General features: G+C 41.0%; 1 protein-coding gene across 1 annotated transcript in view; it reads left to right on the plus strand.

The window, feature by feature from the left end:
• Positions 1-27,256, plus strand: part of LOC143293966 (bis(5'-adenosyl)-triphosphatase enpp4-like) — a 42,290-nt gene extending 15,034 nt beyond the window's left edge. The window contains exons 7-10 of the mRNA XM_076605361.1: positions 1-268; positions 7,031-7,151; positions 22,969-23,037; positions 26,957-27,256. The exon at positions 1-268 is cut by the window's left edge and continues 61 nt beyond it. Coding sequence (XP_076461476.1) covers positions 1-268; positions 7,031-7,151; positions 22,969-23,037; positions 26,957-27,256 — 758 coding nt within the window. The remainder of the gene's footprint in view (positions 269-7,030; positions 7,152-22,968; positions 23,038-26,956) is intronic.
• Positions 27,257-27,864: the final 608 nt, after the last annotated feature.

Here is a 27,864-nt window from a genome sequence, read left to right on the forward strand (position 1 = left end):
CCTCCATGAAACCCATCTTCTTCGCGCGGGGCCCCGACTTCCGCAAGGGAGTTCACTCCACCTCCATCCGCTCTGTCGACATCTACCCCCTCCTGTGCCGTCTGCTGGGCCTGACACCGGCAGCGAACAACGGAAGTGGGGACAGCACGGCGCACTTTCTGGTTGATGGTGGCGGTGTGTCGCGGGCTGAGCGAGTTGAGCTGTGTTGGAGCGGGCTGCTTCTGGTGCTGCTGGCTTCGCTGAGAGGGGGTTTTCAGTGGGGTTTTCAGTGAGTGCTGGCTTCGCTGAGAGGGGGTTTTCAGTGAGTGCTGGCTTCGCTGAGAGGGGGTTTTCAGTGAGTGCTGGCTTCGCTGAGAGGGGGTTTTCAGTGAGTGCTGGCTTCGCTGAGAGGGGGTTTTCAGTGAGTGCTGGCTTCGCTGAGAGGGGGTTTTCAGTGGGGTTTTCAGTGAGTGCTGGCTTCGCTGAGAGGGAGTTTTCAGTGGGGTTTTCAGTGAGTGCTGGCTTCGCTGAGAGGGAGTTTTCAGTGGGGTTTTCAGTGAGTGCTGGCTTCGCTGAGAGGGGGTTTTCAGTGAGTGCTGGCTTCGCTGAGAGGGGGTTTTCAGTGAGTGCTGGCTTCGCTTAGAGGGGGTTTTCAGTGGGGTTTTCAGTGAGTGCTGGCTTCGCTTAGAGGGGGTTTTCAGTGAGTGCTGGCTTCGCTTAGAGGGGGTTTTCAGTGGGGTTTTCAGTGAGTGCTGGCTTCGCTTAGAGGGGGTTTTCAGTGAGTGCTGGCTTCGCTGAGGGGGGGGGGGGGGGGTTCAGTGAGAGGGGGTTTTCAGTGAGTGCTGGCTTGGGCAGAGGCCTTGCTTCATGTCAGCTTGAAGGGACATCATTCGTTCCTGTTTATTAGTACAGTTTTGTATATTCACTTCTTGCCATGATACGTGCATAGTGATAGATCAGTCGCTTATAATGACGTACACTCGCACGCATGCACGCACATTTTTTTCTTATATGGGCCTGCTGATTTGTCCACACACACACACACACACACACACACACAGAGGAAAATATAGACCTATCAGCGAAAGGGCAAAGTTCAAAACAAAAATCTAATTGACATTCACAAACCGAACCTGCTATCAATGAAACAAGTGGGCCTGCTGCAGTGTGATCAGATTAAAACACAGTCATGCATTATCCAACAGGACACAGCTCCCTGTGAACCCTACTGTTACTAAACTCAGCACACACACACACACACACACCACACACACACACACACAAATTGTGGGTGACCTATTACCAGCAGACACTTGGCATTTGGATGCTGGACTTCAAAGCTTTTTTTATCTAATTTTTGCAGAGTTCGCTTTAGTGTCTTTTTATCTATCTTATTTTTTTTCCAATAGAAATTCAAGACATTGAGGGATATTGCAGAAACGTTATTGCTCAGTCCAAATGGACAATAATATTGTTGTAGTTGTTTGATGTTATTTGTGCCTGTGTTTTTCCTATCATTTTGCTATTATTCCACACATTTAACCTGGTGTTTTTCCCCCACACTCACTCTGTCTAACCCTCTGTCTCTCATACACACGGACAGACACAAACACACACACACACATAAACAAACATACAGACACACACACACAGACACAGTCACACACACACGCGCGCGCACAGAACACACACACACACACACACACACACACACACACACACACACAGATACCATATGCATATGCTCATATATATATATCAACGAGCATCATTCATTTAGATGTGCTTGTCCCTATAAAATAGTCTGCATGTGTATGTGATAGCATGCTTGTAAACTCTATGCATTCAAGGAAATACCACAAATTTTGTCCTATATTTGCAATTCTATTTTTTTTTAAATATGGAATAAAAAACATAATTATATTGTCCAGTGTGTGTGTGTGTGTGTGTGTGTGTTTAAATTCTTAATATGAATTTGATTATATCGTAGCATGACATACACGTGTATTTCTCATGTGAAATTATCATGTCAAGTGAAAGGGGCATGCGTTTTGTGTTGCATGATTGGTCATGCAAAAAAAAAAAAAAGTGTTTCTCATTTCATATTCAATCGAAATTCAGGTGTCCCCGAATGTCAATGGATTTGCCGTGATGCTCATGCACGCACATGCCACACACACACACACACACACCACACACACACACACACACACCACACACACACACATACCACACACACACCACACACACACACACACCACACACACACACACACACACACACACACACACACACACATACCACCACACACACACACACACACACACACACACACACACACACACACACACACACACATACCACACCACACACACACACACATCAAGATGGTGGAAAACGCAGGACGATAAGTTTTCCCTGTCGGAGATTGTGTGAACTGCATAGAAATGACAGAACTAGAGGCATGGGCAGTGTGTACACTACACAGGAACTAACTGCATAGAAATGACAGAACTAGAGGCATGGGCAGTGTGTACACTACACAGGAACTAACTGCATAGAAATGACAGAACTAGAGGCATGGGCAGTGTGTACACTACACAGGAACTAACTGCATAGAAATGACAGAACTAGAGGCATGGGCAGTGTGTACACTACACAGGAACTAACTGCATAGAAATGACAGAACTAGAGGCATGGGCAGTGTGTACACTACACAGGAACTAACTGCATAGAAATGACAGAACTAGAAGCATGGGCAGTGTGTACACTACACAGGAACTAACTGCATAGAAATGACAGAACTAGAAGCATGGGCAGTGTGTACACTACACAGGAACCAACGCCAGTGAGATGTAAATCTAGATCTTCAAGTACGTATGAACCGAAGACTGCTAAGAAACAAAAAGAAGGAAAACCCGCCCTACAGCAATCAAGGACTGTGAGACCACCAGCATCGTTACTCACCATGCTGTTAACAACACCAAGGGCTACAACATTCCAGATGGCACTTCAGAGCGGTACAGATGCTCCTTCTTTGTCAAGACCAGCGAACAATGGAACCACCTGGAAGAAACAACAGTCTAGGCCTGTACCGTCGCCGCATTTACAGCAGTGGTGGGCAGTTCTGCAGCCCCCCCCCCTCCCCTCACTAAAACTACAACTCATACTGCGCATTGGTAAGTCAGGCTGGGTAGGTGGGGAAAGGATGGGGGTGGGGACCTTTTGTTTTTTGTTGTTTGATTTTGTGGGCTTGGCACTACCTTCTGTAGGGTCAGGGCCGGTAATGTACAGGTTGCCTGTATGTGCAAAGCGAAAAGCAGTAGCGATCCGGCAGCTCCACACCTATCTGGTCCTTAAAAGTTTTTGTTTTTGGTGGGTTTTTTCTGCGCTCTCCCTGTTTTTCCGTCGCAATATAATCCAAACTGGTTCGGCGACGTACAGCTCCAGATCCAGATCCAGCGGAACAAAGGACAACAATGACTGCCAGACAGACCAAACCCAAAGCGGACCCCAGTCTTCGGGTGCCATCAACAAGGAGCTGGTCAAGAACATTTCAGAAATGAGTCAAGTTATGTCTTCTTTGTGTGTGTATTTCATCCCTGGACGAGACAGCCCGGCATCTACAAGGCACACGGCTGGTGGGTGGGGAGATCAGGAAAAAACGGTCAGTGACGCACACACTCAAACACACATCAACACGAAAACAGACTCAAAAGACAACCAACAGACATACGGATGTGCTGAGACAAGGTCCGAAGCATCAGCAGAGTGGACCCCCGATGCCACAAAGACAACCAACAAACAAAATCAAAACAACGACTACAAAAACAAAACAGAAAGAAAAGAACAAAAATGACGTCAACAACAAAAGACATGACGATCGAAAACAAAATTACGCAACACCGTCTTCTGCCCCTGTTCAGTCTGGTACAGCAGAACAAGATCTGCCAACAGCTCTAATCATTCATGATTCCATCTTGAATTGCATTCAACCAAAACGACTTGGACAGTCGTACGGAATGAAAGTGCACGTTGTCAAAGCTAGCACTACCGAAGAGTTGGAGAAAAGATTACATTCCACTACATCAAAAGAAAACCAGTCCCCTGATGCGATCCTCATCCATTGTGGAATCAATGACATCAAAGCAAAAGACACAACCACAGCATGCAATTCACTCATCACATCAGTTAAGAACATTTCCCGCAAACATCAAAATGCCAAAATTATAGTCGGCACGATTGCTCCCACCAAAGATAAAAATTTAGAAAACAAAAGAAACCTTTTCAGTGCCACAACCCTCTCGCCACAGCCACCAGCACTTCACTGAACATCATAACCCCCGGTGGAACTGTTACGAAACATTGTATAATTACTAATGAAAATAACACCTGCTTATTATAGTTGGTCAAATATGTATGATGACATGAACTCTGACAGCACTGATCCATGCTGGTGAACGACCAGTCACTTTGTGTCGGCCCATTTCACAGTTGAGGACGTGAACGCTGTAGGAAATGTCACCAACTTTATTATTGTTGTTTCCCTGTTTAATCACATTTACTATTTCTCTCCCACCCATCACCCATCAACAAATACACTTAGGTCTTTGTGACAGTTGTCTACCTTTTCTGTTTTCCTCTTCCCTCTCCCCCACCCACCCCCTTTTTTTAATCGTCTAATATCACTGATAGTGGAAAGATGCTAAACTAATGAACGAACGAACACACACACACGCACACGTACGCACGCACACACGCCCACACAATGCTCGCATGCACACACATACAAACAAACAAACACACACACACACACACACACACACACACACACACACACATACATACACATATACATACACATTCATACACACACGCACCTACACGCATACGAAGACACAGATACGCATCGGTTACAAGCACGGACAAACTAAAACAGATCGATATCCGTATTCATACAGTATCGCAGAGACAGAGAGAGAGACAGACAGACACAGAGAGAGAAAGACAGACAGACAGAGAGAGAGAGGCAGACAGACAGAGAGAGACAGACAGAGAGAGAGAGACAGAGAGAGAGAACAGAAAAAAAGTGAAAGAGAAAACAACATTCTCCAGACTTTCCAAAATAGATTTCAGATCAAGAGTGTTGCTTTTTTTCCCCCCAGAAAACGAGGTCCAAGTTAAAGGTTACAGAGACAAGTGAGCACATGAACAGTACACAGAAAAAGACTGGCACAAACAGAGTTAATAAGTCACGATGGTTGGCTTTGTCTTGTTTCCTTTTATTCTGTTCACCTTATTCCATTCTGTAACTGTGTCTTGTGGAATATCTTGCATGTGCTTTTATCTTATCAGCAGACACACACACACACATACACACACACACCCTCCCCCTCCACCCCCCTCCCCACACCCTCCCCCTCTCCCCCTTTAACAAACTCTCAAACTGTTAATCGGGAACCTATCCGACAGAAGTACAGGCTGTGACTGTAAGCCTGAGATTCCTTCAACTGCTGCGCCCCTCAACCCCCTCCCACCCCACCTCCCCTGTCACACTCCACCCCAAACCCCCTCCCTCTGTCTTCATACCTCCCCATCCCCACCCCCCAGACTTCTCCTCCGCCCCTCCCCCCACATCGCCCCCCTCCACACACACACACACACACACACACACACACGTGGCGCGGCAGTGAAAGGAGTGATAAAGGGAGGCGACCAGGAGCCAGCCCCACACACTGCAGTCTGGCGGTGCCGTGGACTTGGGATCAGCCACCAGAGTTCTGCTGTGTCTGACGTGTGTGCTGCTGTACGCTCTGTGTGTGTGTGTGTGCGCGCGCGTGTGTGTGTGTGTGTGTGTGTGTGTGCGTGTGTGTGTGTGTGTGTGTGTGCGTGTGTGTGTGCCGCCCCACCCATCGACCTCCGCCATCGTCACTTTATGTTTTCCGTGTCGCTCTGTGGACGTGGACTGTGGGGGAAAAAGTGTTCAGTGATGTGTGGGGATATTATATGAACTTTCGGATGGTGTGCAGTTTTAAGTGTTAGTAGTTTATGAACAGCTTGTGGACCCATATTGTTATTATTATCATCATTATTATTATTATTGTTATTATTATTATTATCACCCGAAACGTTTCTGTGTGCAGTGGGTGTGTTGTCCTACCCGGGGTGGGTCCTGAAGGCCTGATCAGAGTGTTGGCTTTATGGTTTATGCTTTATGTAAAGGTGAGGTACCTGTTACCCTCCACCCCCCAGTCTTTCTAAAGCAGGTGTGGTGTAGCGTATATGGATCAGTCCGCACGCATTGACACCACGGTGAAGCAGAAACTGTTGCCTGGAAACAAAAAGTGACGTAGTTAATCAATAGACAACGCCGTGGAAAATCTTCCCATTTCTCCAAAATAGGTTTTTATGTAATGGATGTGTGTCCCGGAAAGAAAGAAAAGAAAAAAGAATCGCTCAGACTGTATTTCTGTAAACAGCAGACGTGTTCATGCATATGTATGTGTATGTATGTATGTATGTATGTATGTATGTATGTATGTGTATGTATGTATGTATGTATGTGTGTATGTGTGTATGTATGTATGTATGTATGTGTGTATGTATGTATGTATGTATGTATGTATGTATGTATGTATGTATGATTGCTAATCGTGTCCGACTGTGACCATCAGAACAGCAGAGCAAGCCACTGCTGTTCCGACTATGTGGGATATAACTTGATTATAGTGGAGAGTGTCTTGCCAAGTTACACCCCCACTCTCTTGTCAAAGAAGATTTTCAGATTAGGACAGTCGGTGTTGGGATGGTCCCCAAAGGCCAACCAGCCCCCAAGGCTGCAGCACTAAAAGCCACTGCAGTCTTGCCTTCTAGTTAGAGAGTCATGGTCCTTCACAAAAGACTTACCTGAAAATGAACCCCATTACAGTGGAGAACCATTGGTCACATAGCACTCTGGTGATAACCAGCTGTACCCTGAAGTTGGTGTCAGTCCCAGATATCGCTGTACCCTGAAGTTGATGTCAGTCCCAGATATCGCTGTTCCCTGAAGTTGGTGTCAGTCCCAGATATCGCTGTACCCTGAAGTTGATGTCAGTCCCAGATATTGCTGTACCCTGAAGTTGATGTCAGTCCTCAGGTGGTCCCAGATATCGCTGTTCCCTGAAGTTGGTGTCAGTCCCAGATATTGCTGTACCCTGAAGTTGATGTCAGTCCCAGATATTGCTGTACCCTGAAGTTGATGTCAGTCCCAGATATTGCTGTACCCTGAAGTTGATGTCAGTCCCAGATATCGCTGTTCCCTGAAGTTGATGTCAGTCCCAGATATTGCTGTACCCTGAAGTTGATGTCAGTCCCAGATATTGCTGTACCCTGAAGTTGATGTCAGTCCCAGATATTGCTGTACCCTGAAGTTGATGTCAGTCCCAGATATTGCTGAAGCCTGAAGTTGATGTCAGTCCCAGATATTGCTGTACCCTGAAGTTGATGTCAGTCCCAGATATTGCTGTACCCTGAAGTTGATGTCAGTCCCAGATATTGCTGTACCCTGAAGTTGATGTCAGTCCCAGATATTGCTGTACCCTGAAGTTGATGTCAGTCCCAGATATCGCTGAAGCCTGAAGTTGATGTCAGTCCCAGATATTGCTGAAGCCTGAAGTTGACGTGTGCAACGAACAGTGTTCCGCACAGCCTGTGTTGTTGAATTTCGGGCCTCAGCAGATTATTGGTTGATATGTAGATCAGGCATCTGCTCCGTGTTTGTTCATTTCTTCCTTCCTTTCTTTCTTTATTTATTCAGGGTCATTTACTTATTTATTTACTTATCTGTTTGTTTATTCGTGTATTTCCTACGGATGTGGTTCAACACAGGGATCATAGGGCAAGTTTTGACACCTCATTGAAACTGGAACTGTAAGTTAGAAATTTGTAATATCAGCAGTGGGTATACTGATGAAAATTGTGCCGGCTATGTAGTATTGGTAAGTTTGAATTGGATACTCTGTCTGTCTGTCTGTCTGTCTGTCTCTCTCCCACCCCCGTTCTGATAAATTATGGAGTTAAACTGTCATGATTTCAGTAAATCAAGAGAACATTAAATTCCGCAAAGTGTATCAAATTCCCAAATACGTCTGCTGTTGACATGCGGTAAAGAAAGCATCGTCAGAACTTTGTCAATTTACCAACATGAAGCGTTTACATTGTCATCGGCTGCCGATGTCATGGTTTCTTGGCTGAATGTTTCACGGTGTGCACGTGAATGTTTGATAACATTCACTGCATCCCTACATGAGGAGTAGTGGTCCGTTTGACTGAGTCATCCGAATCGCTCCATCTCCCTCTGTCTGTCTGTCTGTCTCTCTGTTTTTGTCTGTCATTCCGTCTGTCTGTCTGTCTGCTTTTCTCTCTCACCTCACGACACTTTCTTTTCAGCATCAAGACAAAACTCCACGGAAGAAAACAGTGTGATTGAACAGTCAGTCTGGGATGGAGGGATAGTTGGTTCATCTTATGATCAGTCAGACTGGGATGGAGGGATAGTTGGTTCATCTTATGATCAGTCAGACTGGGATGGAGGGATAGTTGGTTCATCTTATGATCAGTCAGACTGGGATGAAGGGATAGTTGGTTCATCTTATGATCAGTCAGACTGGGATGGAGGGATAGTTGGTTCATCTTATGATCAGTCAGACTGGGATGGAGGGATAGTTGGTTCATCTTATGATCAGTCAGAGTGGGATGAAGGGATAGTTGGTTCATCTTATGATCAGTCAGACTGGGATGAAGGGATACTTGGTTCATCTTATGATCAGTCAGTCAGACTGGATGGAGGGATAGTTGGTTCATCTTATGATCAGTCAGTCAGACTGGATGAAGGGATAGTTGGTTCATCTTATGATCAGTCAGAGTGGGATGAAGGGATAGTTGGTTCATCTTATGATCAGTCACACTGGGATGAAGGGATAGTTGGTTCATCTTATGATCAGTCAGACTGGGATGGAGGGATAGTTGGTTCATCTTATGATCAGTCAGAGTGGGATAAAGGGATAGTTGGTTCATCTTATGATCAAGCAGTCAGACTGGGATGGAGGGATAGTTGGTTCATCTTATGATCAGTCAGACTGGGATGGAGGGATAGTTGGTTCATCTTATGATCAGTCAGACTGGGATGGAGGGATAGTTGGTTCATCTTATGATCAGTCAGACTGGGATGGAGGGATAGTTGGTTCATCTTATGATCAGTCAGACTGGGATGAAGGGATAGTTGGTTCATCTTATGATCAAGCAGTCAGAGTGGGATGAAGGGATAGTTGGTTCATCTTATGATCAGTCAGTCAGACTGGATGGAGGGATAGCTGGTTCATCTTATGATCAAACAGTCAAACTGGGATGGAGGGATAGTTGGTTAATATCATGGACAGTTCACACAAGCTGATTTTATACTATTTGCGCTACGAGATTTTGTAGTTTATCATCTGCCTTTGCAAACACTCTGTTATTATATTACCATGGTAAATAGCATGAAATCATGCATATTTTTCGTCACAGTTTCAAAGGACAAAGAATATCAAACACTCTGTTATTATATTATCATGGTAAACAGCATGAAATCATGCATATTTTTCGTCACAGTTTCAAAGGACAAAGAATATCAAACAGTCTGTTATTATATTATCATGGTAAATAGCATGAAATCATACATATTTTTCGTCACAGTTTCAAAGGACACAGAATATCAAACAGTCTGTTATGATATTATCATGGCAAGTCAGCATGAAATCATACATATTTTTCGTCACAGTTTCAAAGGACAAAGAATATCAAACAGTCTGTTATGATATTATCATGGCAAGTCAGCATGAAATCATACATATTTTTCATTATAGCTACAAAGGATAAGGAACACCAAGCGCACTGTTATAGCAGTATCATAGTAAACCAATAGGAAATCATTTATATTTGCCGTTACAGCTACAAATGACAATGATTATAAAAATCTATATAAAAAAACAACAACAAATAAATAAAAAGCACAACAAAATACACACGCTAAAAGGAAAAATATAGAGAGACAGACAGACATACGTACAGACAGACAGAATGAGAGAGATATATATAGATAGATAGATAGAGAGAGAGAGAGGAGGGGGAGGGGAGAGAGAGAGAGAGAGAGAGAGAGAGAGAGAGAGAGAGAGAGAGGAAAAAACAGACAGGATAACATTTACATTTGTGAGGATGATGGACAAGCACTATTTATTTTCTCCTTGTTATTTCCCTCACACCCGCCCCTGTCCCTCAGAAGGGACGCCGTCACTAAAATCAATACACGGCACGACAATGAACAACGACATTCTGATGAAAAAGAAAAGGAAACATTCTCACAAAAGATACGATAAAATGCTATGTCATTAAAGAGAGACAGAGACAGAGAGAGAGAGAGAGACAGAGACAGAGAGACAGAGAGAGAAAGACAACATCTTTATTAACGAGGGTTAAACACAGGACTTTCTGTTTTGTTTTGTTTTTTGCACGCTGTCCTTGTGCACCATGGGGTGAGGAAAAACAGGGTAGGGGCCACAAAGAAAATAGGAAAAAAAGGAAAGAAAAGCACCTCTCTCTCTCTCTCTCTCTCTCTCTCTCTCTCCCCCCCCCCCCCCACACACACACACACACACACATCTCTCTGTCTTTTTGTCTGCTTGTCTGTCTGTCTCTCTCTCCACATACAGACAGACAGACAGACAGACAGACAGACACACATTTCTGTGTGTGTGTGTGTTTCTGTCTCTGTCCGTCTGTCTGTCTCTGTCTGTCTGTCTGTCTGACTCCCCCACACACACAGACACAGACAGACAGACAGACACACACACACATATAGATATATATTTTAATTTAAAAAAAAAATTACAGAGAGAAATTAGTTTACATTCTGCCTTCAAATAGGTAAATGTCAAAACGAAGATTTGAATATTATGAGGGTGGAGGCGGGGGCGAAGAAAGGGAGAGAGAAAGAGAGAGTGGGGGAGACAGAGACAGAGACAGAGAGACAGACAGACAGACAGACAGAGAGAGAGAGAATTAAGGGGAGAAAGACCGAGACAGAGGCAGGAACAAAGAGACACACGACACGAACAGAAACATAGACACTACGTGAAGAGCGGGAGACACACTCAACATTAATATATCAGTCAACTTTTTCATGTAACGTCTGTTCAGTTATAACTGAAATCATTTTTGACTCACTTGTGTAAACAAAGTGAGTCTATGTTTTAACCCGGTGTTCGGTTGTGTGTGTGTGTGTGTGTGTGTGTGTGTGTTTGTCTGTGTGTCCGTAGTAAACTTTAACATTGCCATTTTCTCTGCAAATACTTTGTCAGTTGACACCAAATTTGGCATAAAAATAGGAAAAATTCAGTTCTTTCCAGTCATCTTGTTTAAAACAATATTGCACCTCTGGGATGGGCACAAAAAAAAAGAAAAGAAAAAGAGGCCAAATTATATGCAAACTGAATTTACTCTTATATTTATATATTTATTTTATTCTCTAAACTTGGCACTTTGACCTGATATTCTGACACAACAACAAGAGCAGTCAATTTTATCATTTTTTGTTCAAACAGGAACTTCTTTTGCTAAGCATGGAAGTTATATTTTTGGTGCATGTCTTTGCTGCAGATAGTAAAAAAGGGAAATTACTCTGTAATTAATGCTAGGGGGGTTAATTTGCTTTAAACTGATCTTTTTTCATCTTAAACATTACATTATGAAATTATGCTCAATACATAAAAAGCTTGTGTGCTTTACTCTCAGTGTACAGGGCTTTCACTGTGTTCATTCGCCCAAGTGTCCTTTTCGGAAAATACTAAAATCAATACTACGAATGGACTTTATATATCTGTTGTCTGAGCCCTGAAGGTCATGGGCAAAAATCAGTTACGTACACATATTTATAATAATAATAATAATACATAGTTTTTCTATGGCGCAATAACCAGCACCAATGCTGCTCAAAGCGCCTTACATCATAGTTGACTATAAACATGCCTTAACACATATCAACCGCTATCTGACAATGAAAAACATCCAGTGTGTTCATATGAATGCAAAAGCACACTAAAGATTATAAAAGCTATGAAATAGATAAGGCTTAGATTAAAACAAAATGCATTTTGTAGAACACCCCCCCCCCACACACACACACGCACGCACGCACACACACACACACACACACACACACACACACACACACACACACACACACACACACACACACACACACACACACACCCTTACAGACACACACACTGACATTAAATATCAACTGCACTAAAAACAAAATTGCATAAGAATTAAAATATTTCTTATTTTCTAACATAGAATTCTGTTCGGACACACTAACATGCCTACACACTTACACACGCGTACCAGAGCATTGTAACCTCACAAACACATGCACACACACACACACACACACACACACACACACACACACACACACACACACACACACACACGCCCATTAAAAATAACACCAGATAGAAAGTAATGACATCACATCTAAGACCGAAACTACATAAAATACACAATGCATTAAAACAGGACTGTAAAAAAAAGCGCGTGCTCATATTCCTCGCGAACGCGAAGGTCGCCATTTTGTTTCAAGTTGTTGACCTGCCCGTTCAATCTTATATTCAATCGACAATACACGATAACATGTGATGGAAAGTTGGAGAAGGAGACCGTTAAATATTTATTCAGAGAAAGATTTGTGAACGCCTCATCACTTACTGGATTATGCCCCAAACTGCCATAAAAATAGCAACCTAATCAGTCGGAATTCATAGTTAAAAATAATAAACCATGAGAGTTAATACCCGTGATGAAACGTAAAAAATTCCAGTCTGGACTTTTCTCCAAATGAAGTCCTTTTTACTTCATACGACGTTTAGAAGTACTTGTACTTGGCTCTACATGATATTAGTTCAACGAAATACAGAATTTTCGTATCAACTTTAAAACTATAAAACTAGAATGAACACAAAAGAGAAATTGAATGGGGGGGTGGGGGGGGGGGGGGGGGGGGGGTGTAACTAAATTTGTACATCTATCTAGATCCAGAGAAAACGGCTAAATGTTGCAGTGTGATTTGTTTTGTTTTTTCTTTGTACACTTTACTGAAGGATATATGCTTAGTTTCTTGTTTCGGAGTTTCAGGTAAAGAATTCCATAGTGACCCTCTGGAGCAGACTTGCTTTAAAAGATTAGTCTATTCGTGTTCTTGCTGTTTCAACTTTATTTCACGAGCGCGTCTTCTGTTGTTTAATGGGCACCTGTCTATTATAACAGCAGGTACTATTCCTGATATACTAAGCATCATATTCCTTGTGACCCCGGTACACTTGGTAATAAAGACATATTCTATTCTATCAATATTGTGCCTTTATTGTTTTTAGTATGTATATCAGGGGTAAGGTAATCATGGGTTATAAATGAGCTTGGTTTCTTCAGGACAAATTCCAAGGCAAGATGACAACTCCGAATCACCGGTCCTCACTAATGCTGTCCCGGAGTGTTGGAACATAGTCAGTCAAAGATTGTACGTGAACACGAAAGAACAGCTTGTTAGCATGGATATGTAGAAAAGATTTTATCAATCTGATCAACACACAAACGTTTATTATAGGTCAAACCATAGACTTTACATCACAGATGTCAAATCATGGATGACAGATCACAAACTCAAACTAAATGATAATAAAACAGAAGCATTTATCATTCACTCAAAGCGCTCATTTTCTGACTTGCCTAAGCCTTCATATATCCTGGTCGGAACCTCAGACATACCTTTCTCAGCATTTGCATGCAATTTGGGGTACATGCTTTCCGATGACATGACGTTTGACATACACATCAACCACATCTGTAGGTCAGCATATGCAGCACTCCGACAGATCAGTTCCATTCGCCAGTATCTCGCCACAGAAACCACAAAGACTTTGGTTTGTTCTTTTGTCCTATCCAGATCAGATAATGGAAATGCTCTTCTTGCCGGCTGCCCCAAACACTATGTTGACAAACTTCAAAAAGTTCAAAACTCTGCAGCACGACTCACACTCAAGGCTAGGAAACGTCAGCACATCACCCCCCCCCCCCTCACCCACCCCTACTCGCTTCCCTTCACTGGCTTCCCATTCAAGCACGAATACAATACAAACTTTCAGTCCTCTGTCACAATTTCTTCACTGATTCTTGTCCTGTCTATCTTTCAGATCTACTTTCTGTCTATTCACCATCCAGACAACTCCGTTCTTCAAATGACAAGCGCACACTGTCCATTCCAAAGATTCGTACTAAAACTTATGGCTAACGTTCCTTTTCTTTTGTTGCACCAAAACAATGGAATTCACTGCCCTCACACATTCGTCACACCCCAACACCCGCATTCAAGGGACCACTCAAAACATATCTTTTCAATTTGTATATTTCTAAGTAGAGCTTTTCCATCTGTATATGCTTGCTGTGGTTTGATCGCTGGACATGCTCTTGGAGTTGATTGCGTGCATTTGTGATGATTTTTAGTGTGCTTCTGTAAGGCCTGGTTCCTAGTGCATGCTTTTGACTTGGGTAAATGTGATATGTTTTTATCTTGCTGTGATTTTGGGCCTATGTGATGTGAGACATATATATATATATATATATATATATGAATGTGTGTGTGTGTGTGTGTGTGTGTGTGTGTGTGTGTGTGTGTGTGTGTGTGTGTGAATGTATGTTTGAAGTTTGAAGTTAGTTTGAAGTATGCAGATTTTAGCGTGATATGCATTTTAGTAAATGTGATGTGAGGCTTTGTCTATTCATATATTTTATTTTATTCTGTTTCATGTTAATTCTAGTTTATTTTTTATACATATTTTTTATGTCACTTAGTCTTAAATTTGTATATCTTATTGTAAGGGGCGGTGAGCCCCATTTCAGATAGGGGTACGGCGCCTGATAAGCCTGCATATTATTATTATTATTATTATTATTATTATTATTATTATTATCGAAGAACATGCATACGAGTTGACGTGAATCGACCTCTTCAATAATATTGTTTCCTGCGCAGATAGCCGGAAGGTTACTGAATACAGTTTGTCATTTTTGTCTTGTATAGTCAAACATTTTGGGTTTTTTTCTTGTGAAATAAAAGACCTGTGCTTCAGTTCAGCACATTCTATCAATATTTTGCGCCTTATAAATATTATCATTATTTGTAATAGTATTTTTATGTATTTATCTATTATTTTTTATTTATTTATTTATTTATTTTTGTTTTTGTTAATTTATTTTATTTTATTTCATTTTATTTTATTTTATTTCTTTTTTTTTCTCAAGGCCTGACTAAGCGCGTTGGGTTACACTGCTGGTCAGGCATCTGCTTGGCAGATGCGGTGTAGCGTATATGGATGTGACCGAACGCAGTGACGCCTCCTTGAGCTACTGATACTATCAAGTCATTGATTTGTTTCTGCAGGTTTCTAAATAAGAATTGTAAAATTCGGTGACCGGTACGGAGTATGGTGTCGTCCACAAACAGTTTGCATGTTTAGAATAAAAAGTGGCACATCACTGACTTAAACAGAGAAAACAGTAGGTCCTGTGGTCGATCTTTGTAGTACGCTACATGTTTTCTGTTGGAAGTTGGAATATTATTTTGTTTATGCAGACACGATGCTGACGATCGTTGGGGAATGAACTGTTGAACACCATAGTGTTGTATGAAAAGTAACCGATAGAAAGCTTTCGAAGAAGCACAGTGTTGTATGAAAAGTAATCGATAGAAAGCTTTCGAAGAAGCACAGTGTTGTATGAAAAGTAATCGATAGAAAGCTTTCGAAGAAGCACAGTGTTGTATGAAAAGTAATCGATAGAAAGCTTTCGAAGAAGCACAGTGTTATATGAAAAGTAATCGATAGAAAGCTTTCGAAGAAGCACAGTGTTGTATGAAAAGTAACCGATAGAAAGCTTTCGAAGAAGCACAGTGTTATATGAAAAGTAACCGATAGAAAGCTTTCGAAGAAGCACAGTGTTGTGTGAAAAGTAACCGATAGAAAGCTTTCGAAGAAGCACAGTGTTGTATGAAAAGTAATCGATAGAAAGCTTTCGAAGAAGCACAGTGTTGTATGAAAAGTAACCGATAGAAAGCTTTCGAAGAAGCACAGTGTTGTATGAAAAGTAACCGATAGAAAGCTTTCGAAGAAGCACAGTGTTATATGAAAAGTAATCGATAGAAAGCTTTCGAAGAAGCACAGTGTTGTATGAAAAGTAATCGATAGAAAGCTTTCGAAGAAGCACAGTGTTGTATGAAAAGTAATCGATAGAAAGCTTTCGAAGAAGCACAGTGTTGTATGAAAAGTAACCGATAGAAAGCTTTCGAAGAAGCACAGTGTTGTATGAAAAGTAACCGATAGAAAGCTTTTGAAGAAGCACAGTGTGGTTAACTGCATCAATAACCCAAACAAAATCTGTAAAAATAAAAATAAAAATAATCCATTCACTCGGTCTCAGTCTATAATAATTTGCAAATAATATATCAATAATAATTTGCAAATAATATATCAATAATAATTTGCAAATAATCTGTCTACAAGGTTTATCAAACCGTTAAGGTGACGGTAATTTTCTCAAAATCTTGACTTGTTTGAACGGAGGTCGATAAACTAGGTATGCATGGTGAAATACGTTGTTGGAAATGTTGTTCAAGATGCTCAGAAAACACCGATCAAATAGAAATGTGTCTGAAATAACACGGTCGGCAGGTTCGCTCGATTTATAGAGATTTGTCACTATGTTCGCCTAGTCTTGATGGTTTGTTGTAGTTTTTGTCTATGCAAAGGTTGTAAATGTGCGTGAGAGACTCTGTAATACAGGGACACTTATTCTGATGATCTTTGTATCGATCCCATCCAAACCCTCACAATGCGACCGCAAAGGGACCACTTCCCGGATGATTCTTCAGGGAGCACAGCTGTCAATCTGAAAAAAGGTCACAGACATTTCAGTAATGAGCGTGACCACCTTAATTTCTCGTCAGGGCATTTCCGACATCGCTGCCACACACAACTCAGGCCCCCCCCCAACCCCCCCCCCAAAAAAAAACAACAACAACAACAACAACAACAACAACAAAAAAAAAAAAAAACAAAAAAAACCAAAAACAAAAAAACCAAACAAACTAACAAACAAAACAAAAAAACAAATAAAGAGAGAAAAGACTCAACATTTTTGAAGGTCCCCCAGAGACGTAGTTTTCTGGCACTAAACGCTTTGAAAAGCATCTGTGCAATATTGTTGGGCAAATGATTATTGGTATGTGGTAATGAATGCAAACATTATTGGTGTCAACTACCTTCTAAATTACGTTGATTGAGGTGACTTGAACAGACCCACAGTTATATGTGGAAAACATTGTTGAAGCAGCACTTGTCCTCAGCTTCCATCTAGCCGCCATTGCGTCTCGCATCGCGCAAACTGTTTCCGGCCTCCAGAATTATCTACTTCCTGTGACGTCAGCGGTTGACTGTTCAACAATCCATGCGTGTAGATAAGATCATGAGAACTCGTCCAGTGTGTGTGTGTGTGTGTGTGTGTGTGTGTGTGTGTGTGAACAGGAGGAAGCTAGGGTGCTGGACAGCCGACCTGTCCCCCATTCACCGAGTGTAAGTGGCCAGAGGGGGGTGAACCTTTCAGATCGGGTGAGGGGACTCCCTGTCTCCCTCTGCTGTCGGACCGTCTGGACTGGGGTTCCGCTCTTCTCGGTGCCAGGCGTCAGGAAGATGACCTCCCCCTTGTTGTCTGTCAGCTGTCTGCGGTCCGCTGTCTCCACACCGACCTCACCACCACCCCTACACACCCCTCACCCCCCCTCCCGTCCCTTCCCACCCTAACAGGCACCCATTGTCCCCCACCCCACCCCGCCCCTCCCACCTCACCAGCTTTCTCTCCGTGTTTCCAAGCTGTGTGGTTTTTCTCTTTGTACGGACTGCTCTCCCACAGGGCAAAACACCCCTTCCAACAAACTCTGATTCTGTTCACTATGGGGGAGGGGTGGTGGTGGATGAGTGACAGTTCTGGTCTGAAGTTTTTAGAGATAACAGGCTCTATTCGTATGTTAAGTCACTGGTGTGTTTGTTTATTTACTTATTTATTTATTTATCTGTTTAGTTAGTTAGATAGCTATTCATTTCGTTAGTTCGTCAGTCAGTCGTTTACTTAGTTATCAATAACACAATCAGTCAACCAGTGTATCTATCTATCTATCTATCTATCTATCTATCTATCTATCTATCTGTCTGTCTGTCTATCTGCCTGCCTGCCTGCCTGTCTATCTATCTATAATTGTATCGATTTGTTTGTTTACCATACATGATTATTATGAAACATTCATTATTTAATCATTCCACTTTAAAAACAGACATGTTTTATTTCATTTACTGGTAAGTAATGATAGTTGTGGCGAATAATTGACAGGAACAAACACCAGGGGGTGTCTTTAGTATCAACATGCCTGGGAATCACACAGTCACTTCGACAGAATTAATGACGGCCATTGACTAAAACAAATTCAGACACCGAAGATAAAGACTACGTGTTGACTTCAGTTTAACGTCTTTCCACTTGAAGTGATATTAGACGAAAAAAACAACAAACACACAACAAAAAACAAAAAACCTGGGGGTAGGGGTTGTGGGACGAGGAGGGGTAAAAGTGTGTGTACATGTGGAGGGTGAACAGGGAGAGACAACGCTAGGGAGAATGGAAACGTTATAAACGCCGACATCAAACACTATAACAAACGTCCTATTGGACTACGCAGCAAACCTTCTGCAATAACAAACAACATATTGGAATTGTTAATAACACATTCAAAAGAACTTTTGGTGAAGTCTAGCAAAAAACATAATTTTAGATTCTGACATTCGAATATTACATGGTTGCTAGAAATATGTTCTCCACATATGCATCTGACATCTTTGCAAAATGTGCTTTATTCGTCTCCCAGATGGGGTATGGACTTACGGTTTTCTGTGTGTCTACGTCATCTGAATTAATGTCAGACTTTTCGAACAGGCTTGACACAAACGTGCCAATGGGTGTTAAATAAGATATGTTTTTAGCTCTTTTGGGGAAGTTGTTTTCGGATGTAATTTTTACTTCCTCTGATGTATAATTTTCGGTTGTTGAGCTTCTCAATACGTATTTAAAACATGCGAGATTTCGATATTCATCTAAAGGTAGTACTTCTATTTCTTTGTATGTTTCGAGGGTCGATGCATGGAAAGGTACACCAAGGGCAAGTCTATATGCTTTACAGTTTATGCATGAAGTTTCTTTAGCAAATAGTTTGGAGCATTGAAAAAGACTTCTTGTCCATAGGATAGTTTGAATCGAATAAGTGATGATGATAAATGTTTCAAAATCGTTGTATCTTATCACCAGTACTGTGTACTCACAATTTTGAGTAAGTTTAAAGATTTTCTTGCTTTTGTTATTATGGCTATTCCAAGTTAGTTTTGAAGTAAGTATCAATCCTAAAAACTTAACAGTATCTTTATACTGAATTGTCTCATTTTCAGTCTTAAATGTTGGTAACTCTTCTGGGTTTGTACCGTTGTTAAAAAGCATAATGTGCGTTTTTTCTGATGATAATGTAAGACCATTATCAGCAGTATATCTATTTAATCTATCTATTTCTCTTTGGTATAGTTTTTGATATAGTTTAAAACCCTTTTGGATGTATTCCGTTTCATCGTTACATTCATAGACATACATATATCGTCTGCATATTGCACTAGGATCACATCTTTTGATAAAGTGTTTGGGTAAGTCGTTCAACAAGATATTAAATAGAACAGGGGCAATAACAGAACCTTGGGGTAATCCCATGTGAAGAGTTTTAGGATTTGAGTACGTATTCCCGACCCATACCTGTATACTTCTTTCACTCAAGAAATCTTTGATATAATCATAGAGATGTCCTGAAAAGCCAACAGATTTCAGTTTAAAGAGTAACTTTGCATGCCAAACTTGATCATAGGCTTTCTTCACATCAAAAAAAGTTGCAAGAACGTTTTTCCGTCTATTGAATTGTTGTTTTACATGTGTTGTAAGTTTTACCAAATTATCAATTGCAGATCTACCTCTCTGAAAGCCCGCTTGGTTAACTGGGATAATCTTATTTTTATGACAATAGTACATCACCCTTCTCAGAATTATTCTTTCCATTAGTTTACCAGCATGTGATGTTAGTGCAATTGACCTGTAGCTGCTCTTATCTGTTTTGCATTTTCCTTGTTTATGAACTGTAATCACAATAGACTGTTTCCATTGTGCTGGCATTAAACCATCAATCCAGCACTTTTGAAAAATTCCAAACAATAAAACAACAAAATTTTCTGGTAAATGTCTCAGCATCTCATTTGAGACTGCATCAAGTCCTACAGATGTTTTCTTTTTAGGGAGCGATACTGATGCTTCTTTAACCTCGTTGAGTGTGAGTGGAGCATTGATGTACTGACTGTTATCAGGACTTGGATCTGTATAATCACTTTTGCTCTCTTCTTCGGTTCTGTGTTTTCTGTTTTTAAGTGAGAGACCTTCCAATCGCATAGACTCCGAGAACATTTCTACAAATGTTTCTGCCTTCTCTACATTGGACGGAAAATCTTTGTCTTTTATCCTAATAGGACAAGATGGCAAATTTATACCTCCTTTCATTTCATTAAATTTTTTCCATACCTTTTTAGTATCTTTATGATCAGAAATCTCCCTATTACAGAAGGAAGACCAATATTGTCTTTTTGCCTGTGCAATGACCATGTTGCTATGATGGTTTGCCTTTTTCTTTTCAATAAGATTCTCTGGTGATTTGTTGTTCGGATAAGTTATAAATTTATATTTTTTATTATCTACTGCTGCTTCACAGGCTGGTGTCCACCAAATATTTCCTGAATGCTTGCTCGATTTAAATGAATTGTATTTTGAAATTGATATGTCGGCAGCTTGTAAAATGGTGTCAGTAAAGAAGGAATATAATGTATCTATATCCGCAGTGTTTGTGAACCCTGTGTTATAGCTAGCAAGCATACTTTCGAATTTCTCCCAGTTAGCATCTTTATAGTTATATCTTGGAACTTTGTCTTTTTGAAATTCTGAATGTCTTTGAGTTTCATTAAAAGTCATGATGATCGGTAAGTGATTACTTCCCAATGTATCTTTATATGTCGTCCATTTACATCTTGAATACAACGTAGGAGATATGAAAGACAGATCTATAGCAGATGCCCTGTGAGTGACAATATCAGGGATTCTGGTAACGCTGCCATCATTTAAAAGGCTCAAGGAGGAATCAACAACATTTTCTACAAAGTGGTTACAAGTAACTGATACACAATCTTTGTCCCAAAAAGGTGAATGGGCGTTAAAATCTCCCCCTATCAACCATTTTTCATTATCTTGAACATTATGTAACCATTCCGTATTAAGTTCGTTTGGTCCTCTAGGTAAGTACACAGAGACGACACGAAGAGTAAGGTGATCACTGAATCTAACACGTGCCGCGCATGAATGGAAATCAGGAGTAGAATTAGGTGCTGGTGGAGAGCATACACTGTACTGTCCCTCCTTGGATATATATAGCTGCACTAACTTTTGTGACAGTATCAACCTGCTGTATCAAAGAATACGTGTGTTCAGTACTTAATTCAACATTCTAGAAAGATAGCCAGAAAAAATAATCATCATCTTGTTTTTGCTGTTGTTCTCCTTCTTCGCCATTATTTTGTTCAGGCCAATTACAAGTTACAGATTAAAAGCATACAGTACACAACAACAGCTGATTTTGCTCAAGATATTAGTAAAACAGTTCTGGAATCTAAATATACAATTTGAAAGAGGACCAGCTTATGATTCAGAAGACTTCATTGAAAGCAGCTAAGTGTCGATGTGCACTATTAACATCTAAGTTCGAATTACGGAATAATTCTTTGTTTTTTGTTGTATGAACACGCACACTTAGCGTTTGAACAAAATATTGAAAACATTAAAGTTGAATGTTGTTTTGTTCAATATTGGGCAAATATTGTGTGTGCAGAACATAATAAGCTCAGAATATGATAGTGGATTTTTTTTCTTTTTCTTTTTTCTGTCTTTCTTTCTTTTTCTTTTTTTTTTCTTCTTCTTTTTTTGAGGGTGGGGTTAGAAGGGCGGAGGGCGGGTGGTCATCAAACATGCAAACATAGTGTACATAGAAAATCATCGTGTACATAGCAAACATAGTGTACATAGCAAATCATCGTGTACATAGCAAATCATCGGAGTTTGGAAAATATTAAGCAAACCTGACTTTTGTATAAAACACAGGTAAAAAATATGCAGAATCTCAGTACATGTAAACCTGGGAACATGTGAACACAGTGTACACAACAATTTAAGTTAAAAAAACAAAAAAACAAAAAAACAAAAGAATGATCCGAACCTTGCTTCTGTACAGCAGACAGCCAAACAGTCCCCACAACCAACGTGCTTGACGTGCGCGCAGCAAACCAAAGGGACCACAGCAAGGAGTACAGGGCAGACTTGAACCCAGGGCCCACACCCACACCAATGGCATGATGGTGAACTGCTTCAGCAAAAGGCAGTGCTGGGCAGGATACAGACTGAACAACACAGACTTCAGCACAAGGCAGTGCTGGGCAGGACACAGACAGAACAACACAGACTTCAGCACAAAACAGTCCTGTGCGGGACACAGACTTCCACCCGTCTCCCCAAAGACAGTGAAGCAACAGTGATACACCACTTGAGACATCTGCCTTGGGACAGAGCACAGAGAGAGGAGAAGAGCAAGCGGAAAGAGAGAGGGGAGAAAGAGAGGAGAGAGAGGGGAGAGAGAGAGGGCAGGAGACAATGGCTGGGATCTGAGCGGGCCCCCATGGCTTGACTGTGCAGGACGTGTGGCTGGTTCACATCGCCAGTGCTGCACAGACGTCGGTCAATGAGCGAGGAGAACCATACATGGTACGAACCTTCTTCACGTGTTGTCGTGTTTTGTGCTGTGCTGTGCTGTGCTGTGCTGTGCTGTGCTGTGCTGTGCTGTGCTGTGCTGTGCTGTGCTGTGCTGTGCTGTGCTGTGAAGTACAGTAATCATTTAAGTTGTCGTCGGTCAAGTGTGTCGTGATGTGTTGTGTTGTGTTGTGTTCTGGTGTTGTGTGTGCGTGTTTTATAGTATAGTATAGTATAGCATAGTATAGTATAGTATAGTATAGTACCATTTAAGGTTTCGTCGGTCAGGTGTGTTGTGTCGTGTTGTGCTGTGGTGTGGTGTGGTGTGGTGTGCTGTGGTGTGGTGTGCTGTGGTGTGCTGTGGTGTGGTGTGCTGTGGTGTGTAGCATTGCATAGCATAGAATGACATGCACAATATTCCACAATTCGGTCTGCTCTGGTCTGGTCTGGTCCGGTCCGGTCTGTGCTGTGCTGTGCTGTGCTGTGTTGTGCTGTGTTGTGCTGTGTTGTGCTGTGTTGTGTTGTACTGTACTGTGCTGCGCTGTGCTATGTTGTGCTGTGCTGTGCTGTGCTGTGTTTTGTTGTGTTGTGTTGCCACAATATATTTTCCTGTGAAATGCAGGCTGTGCATCTTGTCTTGTCTTGTCAAATCATGTCTTGTCTTATCCTGTCATGTCATGGCATGTCTTGTGTTGTGATGTCATGTATTGTCTTGTGATGCCATATCTTGCCTTGTCATGTCTTGTCATTTCTTCTCTTGTTGTGTCTCATTTTGTTGTGTCATGGGTTGTGATGTCATGTCCTGTGTTGTGATGTCATGTCCTGTGTTGTGATGTCATGTCTTGTCACAACAGAATTCTCTGTCAGACATCAGGTTGTGGGCAGAGCACGTCGCCACTGTACAGCGCCTCTTATTTATCTCTTTAGTGCCTGCACAGAAACTTTCCCTGTGTGTGTGTGTGTGTGTGTGTGTGTGTGTCTGTGTCTGTGTGCGTGCGTTTATTGTGTGTGTGTGTGTGTGTGTGTGTGTCTGTGTCTGTGTGTGTCTGTGTCTGTGTCTGTGTGCGTGCGTTTATTGTGTGTGTGTGTGTGTGTGTGTGTGTGTGTGTGTGTGTGTGTGTGTGTGTGTGTGTGTGCGCGTGCGTTTATATATATATATATATATATATATATATATTGTGTGTGTGTGTTTGTGTGTGTGTGTGTGTGTGTCTGTGTGCGTTCGTTTATTGTGTGTGTGTGTGTGAGTGAGTGTGTGCGTTTATATTGTGTGTGTGTGTGTGTGTGTGTGTGTGTGTGTGTGTGTGTGTGTGTGTGTGTGTGTGTGTGTGTGTTTGCATATCTGTCTGTCTATCTATCTATCTATCTATCTATCTATCCGTCTGTCTGTTTATCGATCACGCACGTGTGGGAGGGATTGTCAGTCTCTCTGTCTCTGTTCTTACACTAGATCTTTTTTCTTATTTCCTAAAGAAGAAGCAGAAGAAAAAAGTGTTGAGAGAAGGATGGCTGGAACACCTCAGGACGCCGGAAAAGGGAAAGAAATGAAGAACAAGCACGCTACGAAACGAAAAGAATCACAGAAAAAAATCAACATGGAAAAAAGTGAAGAAAAAAGATGAGAACAGAAACCAAAATAAAATAGAATAAAATAAAATAAAACAGAATAAAATCAAACAAAATAAAACCGCAACAATTGTTATTCAACACTCACGATCAAAATAAAATAAAAATACAACAGAATAAAATAGAATAAAATGAAACAAAATAAAACTGCCACAATCGTTATTCAGCACTCACGATCAATCATTGGCTGTTGCAGGAAATGAAACCAATTTAATTAACAATCTCTTTGGCTCTCATCATTCACATTTTTTATCCTCTTTTTCTTTGTCCTATTCTTCGCTCGCTCGTTTCTAACGTTGTTTTTGTTGTTGTTTTTTTACCTCACACTTTAGGCAGCCATATTCGGTTTTCATGCGTGTGGTTGCTGGATATGGTATTTCCATAACTCTCCTTCCGCTGTCGTGAATTATGGCCATGTTTATTCACACACAGGGGTGGAGGCATTAGCATGTCTGCACAATGCTGACCTGGGTGATCGAAAAACAAAACAACACCGACCTCCATCCACAACTCATTAAACACAACGACCAGGGTTCGAACGCAAGACCTTCAGATAGAAAATCCAGGACTTTATCCACTAGGCTATCGCGAATTTCGTACAATGTTTCACAGGACTGACAAATTCTGGAACGTGTGATGTTCACAGACTAGCCAGTGGGAAGTACCAAATCTAAAAAATAGGTAGGAGTTGCCAATACCTACAAGAAGAGAGACAATACAGACCAACTAGTTCAATGAATGCTCCATCAATCAATCTGAGTACGGTAGCCATTTACATTTTTTCTTTTTTTTTAAGTCACAGAAATGTATTTCCGTTTTATGTAGACACAAAGAAATTTAGAGCCCGCTCAGCAGTGATACCGGCAAACAGACATAACTGCTTTTGAGTGAAAAGTCTGAAAAACAACAAACGAATAGATTAACAAATAAATGAGTTGAATGTATGTATGAATGAATGACTGAATAAATGAATGAACGAATTAATGAATGAACCAATCTGTCAGCTCTGACAAGCAAGTTTCAGTTCGAACGAAGAATATCCATGTCCGTAAACATGTAAAGGAAAATGATTAATGAAATGTCTATAATACGTAAAGAAAAACGGTTAATGAAATGTCCATGATAGGTAAAGAAAAACGGTTAACGGAATGTCCTATAAACATGTAAAGAAAAGCGGTTAAACATGTGATGTGGTGAATGAAATGCAAAGAAAAACGATTAATGAAATGTCGATAGATACGTAAAGAAAAACTGTTAATGAAAAGTCCATAAATACGTAAAGAAAAACGATTAATGAAAAGTCCATAAATACGTAAAGAAAAACGATTAATGAAAAGTCCATAAATACGTAAAGAAAAACTGTTAATGAAAAGTCCATAAATACGTAAAGAAAAACGATTAATGAAAAGTCCATAAATACGTAAAGAAAAACGATTAATGAAAAGTCCATAAATACGTAAAGAAAAACGATTAATGAAAAGTCCATAAATACGTAAAGAAAAACTGTTAATGAAAAGTCCATAAATACGTAAAGAAAAACTGTTAATGAAAAGTCCATAAATACGTAAAGAAAAACTGTTAATGAAAAGTCCATAAATACGTAAAGAAAAACTGTTAATGAAAAGTCCATAAATACGTAAAGAAAAACGATTAATGAAAAGTCCATAAATACGTAAAGAAAAACTGTTAATGAAAAGTCCATAAATACGTAAAGAAAAACGATTAATGAAAAGTCCATAAATACGAAAGAAAAACTGTTAATGAAAAGTCCATAAATATGTAAAGAAAAACTGTTAATGAAAAGTCCATAAATACGTAAAGAAAAACTGTTAATGAAAAGTCCATAAATACGTAAAGAAAAACTGTTAATGAAAAGTCCATAAATACGTACATTTATGAATACTGTTTTGTTCTGTGCCCGCGTCTACGTGAACTACATGACCAACATTTTGTTTTGATTTAAGCTTGTTTCACTTTATATTTTATTACGTACGGGTAATGGTGTCGCGTTTTCCCAACACGTTGGTAACCAATCCTGTGCGTTCTGGAATTTGGACGGCAGAGCATACCGCCACCGACAGGCCAAGTCTGCACCAGTTTGACATGGCACAACGTATGACACCAAATGAACAGTTCTATAATCTTGTTCAGTTTCGGTGATCATTTCCTTTTTCGACAGACAGACACCCCCATCCCCCACCCCTCCTACCATCTACCCCCTCCCCACATCAATCTGCAATCACTGTGGTTGTGCCTGCCTGTCACTCTCGATCTAAAAACTTTAATTTGAAAAACACGCTTTTTTCAGATCGTCAGTCAGATTTGTGGCTTCAATCTCTTGCCGGAGCAGAACCCTCATTCCCCGTTTTGCCGACCCCCTCAAGGCTTTGATCAGCGCCCAGTTCCCAGAGTGACAAGTCACAAGTCCTGTCTGCCCGTTCCCAACTACAAACCTCGGGTCACTTCCGTCCGCCGCTTGATTTATCGGCCCTCCAGATTTGATTGCAAGAGCTCGTCCATTGGCTGGCTGCCATTTCCACACAGCCCAGTGCCGGGGTTAGCTATTGGCTGTAGCATCTCATTGACCGAGTCCTGTCTGCTTGTTTGAAGTTCATCGTGTTTGGGGCTGTGATTCCCTTTTTATTTTATTTTCTAAATCTAGGGACAGAGTTTCATGTGTGTGACCGTGTTCACCCCGCCATGTAGGCATCCATATAACTTCTACGGGGGAGGAGTGTATGCTGAGTGTGTTCTTGTTTCCAAACCCAACCGAACGCTTGCATCTTTATAATTAATGTCTTGTTCCACATCCCAAAAAGGCTTAATGTCTTGTTCCACATCCCAAAAGGCTTAATGTCTTGTTCCACATCCCAAAAGGCTTAATGTCTTGTTTCACCTCCGACAGAAGGGATAATGTACTACTTCCACTTACTACAGAGGGGTTAATGCCTCCTTCTACATCCCACAGAAGGGTTAATGCCTTGCTCCTGCTTACCACAGAAGGGATAATCTGTTGCTTCCACTAACAACAGAAAGGATAATGTTTTGCTTTCATTTACTATAAAAGGGATAATGTATTGCTTCCACTTACCACAGAAGGGATAATGTATTGCTTCCACTTACCACAGAAAGGATGATGTATTGCTTCCACTTACCACAGAAAGGATAATGTATTGCTTCCACTTACCACAGAAAGGATGATGTATTGCTTCCACT

Source organism: Babylonia areolata, chromosome 19 (genome assembly GCF_041734735.1).
Source record: "Babylonia areolata isolate BAREFJ2019XMU chromosome 19, ASM4173473v1, whole genome shotgun sequence".
In the NCBI taxonomy this organism is placed as follows: Eukaryota; Metazoa; Mollusca; class Gastropoda; order Neogastropoda; family Buccinidae; genus Babylonia; species Babylonia areolata.